A 12,501-nucleotide genomic window follows, 5' to 3' on the forward strand; every position below is an offset into this window, starting at 1 on the left:
AGTGTGTCATGAGGAAACTCGTAATATGCTTGGCAAGACCGCAGATTTTAAGTCCCAATGCAAAATGGGGCTTAGTTGTTTCTTCGCGGTATGGGTATCATTTAGCAGCATGAAGCTGGAACTCAATCCGGCACTGTGGACCTGCCGGTCAGATACTGTTTCTAATGGGTTCCACTTAAGCTATGGCGCTCTGGAGGGAAAGTTTTCAAAAGCTTCCAAATGTTCTGCTGCTGCCCAAACAGCCACAGAAGCACACATATAGGGTCCCTCGGACCTCAGGGGAAGAAACTGAGAGGCTCTCAGGATGTCAGGTGGGGGCCAAACGCAAAGTCAAGTTGCGACTATTCAGATCGGCACTTTAGGGAAAAGACCTCTTGCAGCTTGTTGTGTCCTTGTAGCCACACAGGAGGTCAACCAACTGACTCTCAGAGTCCACTTCTTTGCCTTTGGTACAAGGTGGAGCAGGTAAAGTTTAAGACAATTTTGACATATTTAAAGTGAAGCACAAGCACTTTACTCTTGTTTAGCAGAGATAAAGTGCACAGAGTTCTAGATCCAGCAAAGCAGATAGTGAAATAATTGGGAGGAACATCACACAAAATATGGTGATTTATTACTCGTGTAAATTAAATGATAACCACAATCATGCATTGCAAAACCTGCTAAAATTATAACAAAAACATGAATTAATATATGCTATTGAGGGGGCTGAAGGTACATAAGCCAAGGCATATCACAACCTTTCCCACAACAGCAGCACATGCATAGCCTTTTTCATGTATTGTTGTATTAATAAGAATCTCCATTTGGATGCAGGACCACAAGATCACCTTATTGAGTCATTTAGGTCATTTCTTGACAGGAGCAGGAAAAACTTGAATTTAGATAAAGATTTAAAATACTCTTTTTGTACCAGCATCCATGTGCATACACAACAAACGGGCATTCATACAAACACACAAAACACAAGTACGGGCACGTGCGCAAACCTTTAAAACTTGGAAGTCTCTTATATTACGTAAGGTTCACTCTAACAGTTTTTTTTGGTCTGCAGCTTCTGACATATTTTGATTGTTTCAATCTGTACTCATGTTGGCTAGAGCAACATGAGAAATCCCACAATGCAAAGGTATGTTGTTTAAAGTCTAAACTGCCATAAGGTGTCGCATATGACTTGGACGACTGGGCATTTATGCACTTGGATAGGAAATAAAAAAACATTTCCTCTATATTATGTTGACAATTCAATTTGTTTTTGTTTAGAGGATAGCAACTTTACTTTACTCTTCTGGTTCTCTGAATTCTGTTGAAACACATGTATTTAAAGAGTATTCTGCCTGCCAAACTCTAGGTCTGCCTCAGGTGTACCGTAGGTATTCGCTCGACAGAGCCCCATTGGCTCTGTCATTGAAAGACATCCTCCAAAGGCGGGACCGAGTAGGGACTGTCAGAGGAAAGGCAGCATATCATCTGCCCCATTTAGGGTAGATAGTGGAATGTATTTTTTTTCTGTCAATTACCAACAAGAAAACTTGACAGGGAGGGATAGGAAAAAAGACAAAATGAGCCACACGCCTTACGAGAACTAAAATCCCAGGGTGTAGGGGCCATTAGTTTTTTTCAGCCAAAAAAACAAGCTCCCATTTTGGAAAAATAAAAAAAAATTGAAAAGTTTAATGGACGGTCATCATAGTTGAAAGTACTCTCTGCCGAACTTTACATAGATTGACAGGAACTGATGTGGCAGCAGTCATTGTAGACAGATGTTCAAGAGGGCAGGAGGACATCTCTAAATTTGGTGGACAAGAGGTTTGTCAATGTGACAAGAAAAATGTATGTCGGTCTGATGGACATTAATCTGACTGCCAAACTCTAAATCACGCCCTAGTACATGGACAATTTATTTAACTTGTTTTTTGGCTTCCAAAGCAAACAAATACTTTTTGAATTGTGCGGCACAGATGGTTTAACAAGCAGCAAATGAAATTTCTTTTCAAGTCTTTCACTATGCTTGGAAATTAAACACGTTATTTGGTCTGATTATGTGATAGTCTTTTTACCCTTGATCACAATATGTCCAATAGAAAAAATATATAACATTACTGGGATTTAGGAAACTCATCTGCTTGGAATTTTATTTCACTATCAAATTCAATGCTGAGTGCATTTATCCATCACACAGGCCAGCACTGCATATTACTACCTTGAATCAATTCCCATAAAGCCAATCTTGTGGCCAGATGTACAAAACCCATTTGCAGTCATTGACTCTGAGATGATTCAAAAACAAAACTACAGGGTTTACTACACGAAAGGGGCATTTTATAATGTTTCAGAGACTTTTTGTGAGTTGGAAATGTATCAGTGGTTTGTGAATGCAATTCCAGTTGTAAACCATTGATCGGTTACGGACTCCGAAGTTGAGGTGATAACTGATTCTCAAAGGGGAAGCTGTAGCCCTTCACGAATCGTGTCACTGGCCTCAGGAGCCAAATGAGAAACATATTCTTTAAAGAGTAGCATCATTAACAAATGCTGGCAGATTTAAATAATTGTTTCCCGTTTGAATATTCAAATGCACAGAGAGAGGCCTGTGTCCCTTGAGGGTCTCCTTCTCTGCAACCAATCATATAGGGTTCCAAATTGTAATTTACCTAATGAATATCCATTATGCAGGCCTCTTTGTAGCTTGTGATGTGACCTGTTAGTACTTAGTTCACATTGCAGTCCCATTTTCAAACAAGTCAATGAAGGCATGTCCTACTTCTGTTGAGGTTAGCATGCAGTTCATTGGAAAAATGCAGCTCCTTTACATCGCTATCAATAATTGTTTCTCTCCATTTCCCGGTAAAAAGCCGGTTTCATGTAGCTCATCTGGCCCGCTCCCGCTCTACTAACAATTCTTAACACATTAGTGCACACTCGTTTTTGTCAGAAATAGTAAATGTTTACAATCAAGAATGGATACTCGTAGGTTCTAACAGAAGTAGGTTTATTAGGTTTAGTTCAGGTTACAGGTAGGCCCCACCAGGAGCAGCATCCTTGCTGCTCAGCCCATTCATTCAACTGACACTCCTTCAACTCTAAACACTCTCAACAATCTGATGACCTCACACACTAGCTGAGCAGCCAAGCAACAGAGCACTAGTGACGAATGCATTGCAGGACACACAAGATACAACATCCATCAATTGGCTATGCTTCCTAAACAGACAATAGCAGGCAGCACATCACTTCCAAACTCTACATAACCTGTCTTGCGTTGATGCCACAGCGGGACACAAAGGTCAGAGACGCCTGGGCTGCTGATATAGAACAACCACTTACAGGCGACATTTGGAAAGGGTGCTGCAAACAGATGAAACTAGTTTCATGCAACCACAGACACAAATTATTACAATTTAACATACTCAGAAGAGCCTACGTCACACAGTATCAGATGACCAGGATTAAAAGCACCACTTTTACACACTATCCCAAATGCAATTTGCAGGCCACTTCCTTCCCCCACGTGACTTGGTCTTGCAGCATACTACAGACTTATTGGCAGGAAACATATGGCCTAATACAACAGATGGTGGGGATATCAATGCAAGCAATCCCCTTTATCGCATTGATAGGTTATGTGGAGCCGCTGCCCAAAAACACGCGCAGATTCGTAGCAATAGCAATGTTACTAGCGAAACGGAAAATAGTTCTTGGCTGGGGCACCAGGCAGAAACCTACTAGTCCGAACTGGCTCAAGAGCATCACTTATTGTGACACCACGAGCGATCTATATGCAGAACTGCAACCGCCCACATCGCGAACCAAGGACATTTGGAAGCCCCTTAGGGAATACCTCTGACTACAAGATACATCGGGCCCACCGGCTAGCCAAGAGGGACAGCGAGCAAGCCAGAATGTGAGGACAACAGGGTGACGCAGGAAGCTTACAATAATCATGGTAGCGTGCAAGAGCCAACTTAGGCGTTGGACGGGCAAAAGGGAGGAGGAACCGGGAAGTAGGGCTGACGCGGAACGCAATCCAATATGTTCATTACTCAGATCAGTAAATGTGTTTACTTTTACATGGATGTTGCATTATGCCTGTATTTTCTTATCTTGAAATGTGTGACTAGCATCTGCAAATTCATCCTTCATGAACCTATGTATGTTGTTCATAAAAAATGATAAATAAAAATAAAAATAAAAAAAGATACGGTTTTCAAGTTTTTACGTGGAAAACTTTTTGAAGTTTAAATTTGTAATTTTTAAACCTCGTACCTCATTTGAGCAAAGCGCATTTAAAATATTCTGTTAAAATTGGGAGTTTTACAGGCAATTGGTCAATGCAGGGCATATTCTATTAAATTCTATAGCAACTGTACTTGTGTCCAACAAGTCTTAATTATTAGGCTGCCATATGTAAATATGTAAGGTATTGGCATCCTACAATGAATATATAAGGGTATATTCCACCCCTCGTGCATACTCTAATCTCTGGTATTGTCGCTTAGTGCATTTGTATATTTTGCCTTTAATGCTAAATTGTCATTGCAGCATTAATTACAGGATCCTACCATCCTTCCCAAGTATTGTAATTGCATTTCTGCCTGCCCTTGAGCTGCTTTCTCCAGTCATGGCAACAAGGAAATTAAAGTTCCAGCATGCTTGTGAGATCTATAATTATTAATAAGAGTAAAAGCAAGGTATGGACTCCCAAAACATTAGTGAGCCAGAGTTTTTAAGTAAATAATTAGGTTTCTTTAAGAAGCCTCAAGTTTAACCTTGGTAGCGTTGGTCCAAAAAGCAAAAGTCTTCCTCATAGAAATGTGAGTAAACCAGCACCCAAACAGCATCACCGTCCAGAAATCAAAGCATGAAATCCAAGAGCCAATTTAGGAAAACAAATACAAACTTGATTAATATAACATTACCAAAACAATGGAAAATTGATATGGTCAAGTTAAGATATACATTTTTGAAGAAAATACACAGCAAATGTGTATAGGAAACAAAAGGACGGTAACAATCAGTATTGGTCTACATGAATTTCCAAAGCTTCCACTGGATGCTAATCCTGCATCACAAAAACACAGTTACTTCTCTACTTTACACAGGCTGGGAAAGCATCAGTTACCTTTCCAGCTGGTATACTAAATTTTTTCCAGATATCAATGGACAGCTTTCAGGATACCTGAGCGCAGATAGCAGTGGGAGACATGATCAACATTCCTTTCAGCTAAGGCTCCTACATAATAAGCCAGCTCCCACCAGGCTGCTGGTTCCTCTCTAAGACTGTCCTTCTTGTCATTTATCCACCTAGGACAAGAGGATGCTGTCTTGTCTGAGCTCTGGGAGGTCCTTCCAAAGCTTGGATACAAAGGAGAGCAGGGTCTGAGGTCTCACTCTTCTCCCAGGAAGACAGCAGCAGGCTTCTCCTCCCTGTTGATTGTCTGGCTGCTTGGGCTCAAAGAAAAAGTGGCAGATCAGCAATGGTTGACACGGAGACTAAAACCATCTTTCACAACCTTTTACATCTGTTCTCCTAACTTGGGGTAAAACCGTCCTACCCGGCACTAATCTGGAGAATTTCCAAAATAGCAGAATCCCATATCTGTTGTTAGAGTTCTGTCGGCTCTTCCAGGGGCAACTATTAAAATGAGGATACTCCCTCCCCACTTCAGCGGAGAACATGTCAAAACTGGTGGTTCAGGGCCTACATCACTTCCTGTGATGGGAGGCAGCCTGGCTATATGAATACTAACATCGACTGTAGAGTCTCACTAGACCTGTGTTTCACTATAAATATTCTCCCATCAGATTTCCTGCCATTCCTTTGTGCTGCCAGTTGATTTCATCTGTTCTCAGCCCTCATATACCTAGAAAACTATGTACGGGTCTTCTTTTAACTTTCCAACAAAAGTTTCCCAGTGGGCCACTTACTTGAAAGGCCTTTTGTTCTCTTCATGAGTGCAGTTCACACCTTTTTTCCTGCTCTCGATAAAACTATTTACCGCCACTTTGGGGGATGTCAACCTGACCTATGTAGTTTGTGGACGATCTAGGGGAAGCAAGAGGCGAGCAACTTTTATAAAAATCATGTTTATGTCATTTATAGTAAACACCTATATTTAACAAGAAATTGGAATTTTGAAAAATGTCATAATCATAATGGCCGAGATACCACTTTAAATTGTGTTACTGCAAAGTTTCATATTTGGCATTTCTCATTTGCACACATTACGCACCAAGACCAGGAGTGCTTCAAGACACTACTCATAAATGACTTAGCTAATGTTAAAGTAGATTTTCAAACATATCAAAAACGTTTACTTGGACATGAGGTTCCTGCAGGATATGCATACAGTGGGCCAGGCTGCACGGCAACCCCGATGCCTTGCTTTTTAAAAATCCCTCATCTGGATGGTGTACATATACTTTCCTGCCTGTGTAACATCAGACTTTTTTTTACATTTGTGCTTTTCTGTACAATATTTGTCTGGCGTTCCTTAAGATATGTCAACTAAAGTTAGCTAATTTGTGTACATGTTGAACTGTGGACCACAAGAAGTGTGCGGTGAATAGCAGCATCCCAGTGTCAAAGAGTCAAAATATGCCAAAAAATCAATTCCCATAAAAACTTGGGTTGGCCATTCAGAAAGATACATTTCTCTACATGGCTTCATTCTCTATCACTGGATATTTATCTTTCATTGGATGATCCGGCCTTTCATTATAATCGGGGATTTCTTTTTTTTTTTACTGACATTTCTATGTTGAATTAGCTATTAATAATCTGATTAATGTATTTCTTTTTTAATGTAATTATATAATTTTGAGATTTTCCATTTTTCATGTATTTAACATTGGTATGTTTTTGCTGTAGAGGAGTAGGCTAGAGCACCCTTAATAGGTGGCTACATAAAATAAAAAAACATTAACATATCAGTAAAGAAGAACTTCCCAAGTGTTGGGAGGGAGTTCTTGTTATTTCAAAAGATCTGGCTCCAAAAGAGATGCATCTATTAATGAAAAAATAGAACAAGGAAACATCAGTTCAACTGCTCTTTATAGGAAGTCAACTCTTGGGATCTCAATAACCGTGATCATGATTGATGTGAAAGCTAGGTTTTGGAGAATTTTCTTCTTTTGGGTTGTTACTCTAAAAATGGCAAAATACATCAAAACCAATAATGAAACATCATCTTTATGTCTACCATCGTAATTACCCGCAACCTCAAAAGCAACCTGGGCCACATCAAGGTTCCTGTGTATTAGTCTCCGGGAACTCTTGACTCTCAACTTGCTCTCTACTGACTTTCGATACCTCCTCTAGTTGGAACACCACAGCAATTGATATCCGTATCTCCCAAACTCACAAACTTGTCAGTCCTTCCACATGCATCTCATGTGAAGACAAGATACTTTCTCCCAAGACAAGGCCTCTTGAGGCACCATGGTCTCCCAGGCGGCAAGCTATCCAAGCATGCAATGGTTCATGTATCATTTAGGTTCCTATCAGCAGACAGTGCAGGACAAGTTGTTTCAAGAAAGGCAAATCATGTTGTTTGTTTGGTAAAATCTAAGCATTTCCTCTGCACCTCTCCAGGGTATGTTAATCCTTGTTTTTCTCTACTTCAAGTCTTGAATGAGGGAATAGAAAAGAGGTGTGATCTCTTAAGGGAAAATCAAGCTGCACATGTGGACATGGGATATCTAGCCAATGGTGACATAGTTCTCACTCTTGCAGCTCCCACTTTTCTACCAGAGGAAAAGTCCTGAGATATTTGGATATTTTGGATACAGGCTGGCCAAACTTATTTGTCAACCAGATTTAATAAGTATAAGATGTCATTGAGAGTCATTGAGACAATGCTTTCACTAGAGTTTATGTGTCATATTAAGCAACGTCGCGTGTTCGTGACCACTATAAATCAGTCATGTGATACGCAAGTGCCACTATTTAAAACAGCATGAATCAAGAAATTGGTCAGTGTGTTCTGTTGAAATGATAATAATTTGATTTAATGACAGGCCAGGCTACCTTCTTCTGGAAAGTAATTCATTGTTTCTTTTTTAATGAAGGTTTACCGGGTGAGCATGGATTACCGGGACATCCTGGCCAGAAAGGAGACCAAGGAGTGATGGGTCCCATGGGACCAATGGGCGCGAGAGGATTGAAAGGTAAAACTGTTTTCTGTTCCATATCACAGCAAGGCGGCAGCCATGCCAACTGTGACCCCTGATTTACTAATAACTTATTTTTGCGATTCGCTATTAAGAAATCACAAACTGCGACGTATAACATTGTTTTTGACACTCTTAGTACTTTGCAGTGGATCGCAAATGGACCTGCCTCATCAATATTCATGAGGCAGGTCGCAATTTGTGACCCATTGTGAATGGCTACAATAACAGGGATGGTAGCCTGCTGGGGACAGGAGACTACCATGTCTGTGATTGCTTTTTGAATAAAGTAACTTTTATTTTCAAATGCAGCCTGTTTTCCTTAAAGGAAAATGGGAAGCGTTTTAAAAAAAAAAAAAAGTTTTCTTTTCCTTTTTTAAGGGCAGGCAGTGGTCCATTGCCTGATCTGAAAAAGTATTGGTGCCCCCGTTCACAAAGGGTAAGGGGTACATTTACGAATGGCTTACCAACAACTTGAAGTTGTTGAAACCTTCGAAGGGTTTGAGACCGGATTCCTGGTCGCAAAACATTCCTACATACCAGTGTGACTCGCTCTTAGGAAGGGACGCCCCTTCCTAATTGTGACTCACAAACCCAATTTGTGTTTGGGTAATAGCGTACCAAATCGCAAAAAGGGCTTTGTACATTTAAAAATGCTTTTTTTCAGGTTGAAAACGGCCCTATTCTGCAAATCGGGCTGTTTGCGAGCTGCAAAAAGCTTCATGCATCTGGCCCCAAATGTGTTAATACTGTGAAGAAAACAAAAAACACTACTTCCAAAACTATCCTTATCCAACTCGTGGGGTATTTCTACAAGGCAATGAATCTGCCATTTCAAAATTGAAGAAATGGGCCCATGCCAGGGACTTTACTAAAATCATACACTCACAGTCACTGGGGTCAATCAGGAAACAAGCAGTACACATCATGTATTTGTAGCCATCTGCCCCTATATGCAGGTGCATCCTGGGGCTGATTCATCAAAGTATTAATGAGTATGGGACGTGGTACTGCAAGAGTACTCTTTTACATACTCTTACATGACTTTGGGTATCTGTCTGAAACCTCCAACACACTATTAACAAAAGTGCAAAGAGAGCACAGTCTTTTCTATTTGTAGTAATTGTATTTCACTATTCACTGAATATTGGCATTTTATTCCGATTTTAAATGTTTTGGGTTAATTCATAAAGGAATATAAGAGAATGTAAAAGATTACTACAGGAGGGCTGGTTTATAGGCTCAAACGTGCTTTTGTGAATAGGCCGCATGATTCGTTTTTGAACCTGGCATATCGTTTTCATACCGTGCACCACGATCTTACATAGTTTACTTTTCACTTTAGCAATTACCTTTCTAGCTGTGTTCATAGCAAGGCAGCAGCCATGCCAACTGTGATCCCTGAATGGAAAGTGAAACTGGAAACAAATTGTAGGATCATTTTACATGTTGAGATTGTGATCCTCTTTAGGTCTGGCTTGACCACACAGCAGCTTTTAGCTTTATGTGGTCTGCAAAAAAGAACTTTCAGGAGTGCTACAGAGAGAGTGAAACACCATGGGCTCACCCAAATTTTTTATTTGAATTCAGATTTCAATTGGACAGACGCAGTGGCGTAACGAAAATTGAGGGTGTCCACCTGCAAAGTACATGCAGAGAGCCCCCAACGCTCCAGACCAAGTCTGGAGCTCTCTGGCCAGGCACCGGCCAGTGCCAGAGGGGGCCACTTGTGCTCGCCCTCACCCCCACACTGCGGGGACTGCAGGGCTTTTGTTATGCCACTGGACAGAAGTCATATGCATCTGCCAAAAAAAGAGTTCTTGCCTTGTGGAAAAGCTAATGCTCACCACAGCAGGCTTGAGTTCATTATAGAAGCAGGGCATTGATCAAGGCTGTATCCTGACCTGCTCTTTTTTGTAAACATAACAAAGGCAGTAGGCCTGACATAGTTATTGTGAGAAGCATATATAAATACAATCGGCCTTTAAGGTAACATTGTCTGTGCAAAATACTGTCTTAAAGCTTGTTGATGCATATGTGGCAGATTACCAGAGTAGGCAGAGGTTTTGATGGTGTTACCCTGGTGACAACCCTTAACGAAAGCGGTAGATTTACACTGTGTGAATTCTAGTTATGTCACTTTAGGAAGCTTTGTTTATTGTTTTGCTGAATGTGATTTTGTAAATATTTGAAACTTAATAAGTACTGAGAGGGGTGCTTTGGCTCTGCGTAACTGCTGATTCCCTGGCATGCCGATTTATATTGGGCAGTAGTTGTTTGCAATGTTGTGGGCTTCCACTAACAACAAGTGTTTGTATTGCACTTTTTGCACTGTGGGAATACCATTGTTCATGTGAGGAAGGGCTGAGTTGATTATGGTGCCAACCCATTAATCAAGGCATTAGGCCTGATCTGTTTATTTTGAAAAGTTATGACAAAGCCTGACTTAGTCATTGCATAAAACATATGCAAAAGCCAATAGGCTTTTGAGGGTGCATTGTATTACGGTTCACAAGAAGGTGTCATTTCTTTAAAGGGAATCTCACTGATTGCCCTAGTACACAAGAGGTTTGGTGTTGGTTACATACCTAGGCAGTCCCTAGAGGTAGTTGATTTGCACTTTAGGAATCCTTGTTGTGCCATTGAAGGAGTGGTTGTATATTCTTTTGCCAACGGTAACTGTGCACATATTTGTTATTGTATAACTGCTGAGAGAGAGTCTTTAGCTCTGCTCAAATGTTTATTCCTGTGTGTACAGATTTTTATTGGGCAGACGTTGTGCTCTTCCACTTGTTTCATAATTTCTTCCATGTTGAAAAGCTTTTGCTTAGGGACTTACTTGGTTACAGTTACAATTAATTGATCAGGGCTTTGGACCTGATCTGTTTATTGTGAAAAGTTATGAAAAAGGGAAATCAGCCGGAGTTTTATGGATGGGTTGTCATTACACTGTGTTACAGCTTGTAAACAGGTATTTTGTTACAGAATTTTACATCAATTACCAAAGTAGACAAGAATTGGATGTTTGTCGAAATATCACTGCCAAAAAATATTGGCGACAAATACCAACCAAAAAATATCAAGGACAAAAAATACCACACATAAAATAAAAATATAAGATGTCATTGAATATTTACTATATGAACTTTAAAATAAATATTAACTAAAAATGATATCACATTTAAAAATATAGTTACATTATCAAAAACATATATAAAAAATGAATAATATACAAACATGAAATAAAAATTAGGAATGGAGCTTAACGGCCAGATATGCCGCCTTTGCACTGGGGAACCAGGTTTGAGTTGCGGCATCTGCTTAACATCCTGTGATCCTGGGTAAATCACTTTATCACCCCGTGCCTAAAAACAACTTAAAAAAAATATCACCTTGTGTAATGAAATCCGGTGTTTATGTAAAGCACACTAATGAGCTTGGTCTAAGTTAAAAACACACACACACACACACACACACACAAATGCTACACACTTGCTTCACACACAATGCTACACACTTGCTACACACACATGCTACACACATGCTACATACACACTACACATGCACACACATGCTACACATACACTTTACACACATGCTTTACGCATGGACAGGCTTTACAAACACATATTCTTTACACACACACACACACACACACACTTTACACAAACACACATACACATGCTTTACACAAACACACACTTTACACATATAAATTTAAAAAAGCACATATTAATTCAACAGAAAAAATAAGACAATTACTAATAATAATTAGAAATAATTAAAACAATAGACATGAAGAGATAAAGACCTAGATAATACAAATAATAATATTAACATACAAAATATTTAAATAATATATAATACAAATAATTTAAATTAGCCCACTTTTGAATTAAATCACAAACATTAATATTAGAACGTTTTTTAAACAAACATTGAGATAAAGCAGCAATTAGACTGAGAGGAGCCAAATTCACTACTCCAACTTGAGCAACAGTAGGGAAAGTGCTGGACTTTGGTCGGGTCAGATTTACTATTCCCACTCCAATGTAAGCAACAGTATTGAAAGTGTTGGACTTTTTATGGGTCAGATTTACTATTTTCGCTCCGATGTAAGCAACAGCAGGGAGAGTGTTGGAATTTGGAGGGGTCAGATTTACTATTGCCACTCCACCCTCCAACTTGAGCAACAGTAGTGAAAGTTTTGGACTTTGGGTAGGTTAGATTTACTGTTGTCCAATGCAATGTTTACTGAGCAGCAACCTTGGATTGGTATTGTGCATTGTATAAAATTGCCTCAGATGGCCAATACGTTGCTTCAAATTA

General features: G+C 39.8%; 1 protein-coding gene across 1 annotated transcript in view; it reads left to right on the forward strand.

The window, feature by feature from the left end:
• Window positions 1-12,501, forward strand: part of SCARA5 (scavenger receptor class A member 5) — a 1,100,058-nt gene that overhangs the window by 712,658 nt on the left and 374,899 nt on the right. The window contains exon 6 of the mRNA XM_085613113.1: window positions 8,071-8,169. Within this exon, the coding sequence (XP_085469239.1) occupies window positions 8,071-8,169 (99 nt within the window). The remainder of the gene's footprint in view (window positions 1-8,070; window positions 8,170-12,501) is intronic.

The sequence above is a fragment of the Triturus cristatus genome, chromosome 6 (assembly GCF_964204655.1).
Source record: "Triturus cristatus chromosome 6, aTriCri1.1, whole genome shotgun sequence".
In the NCBI taxonomy this organism is placed as follows: domain Eukaryota; kingdom Metazoa; phylum Chordata; class Amphibia; order Caudata; family Salamandridae; genus Triturus; species Triturus cristatus.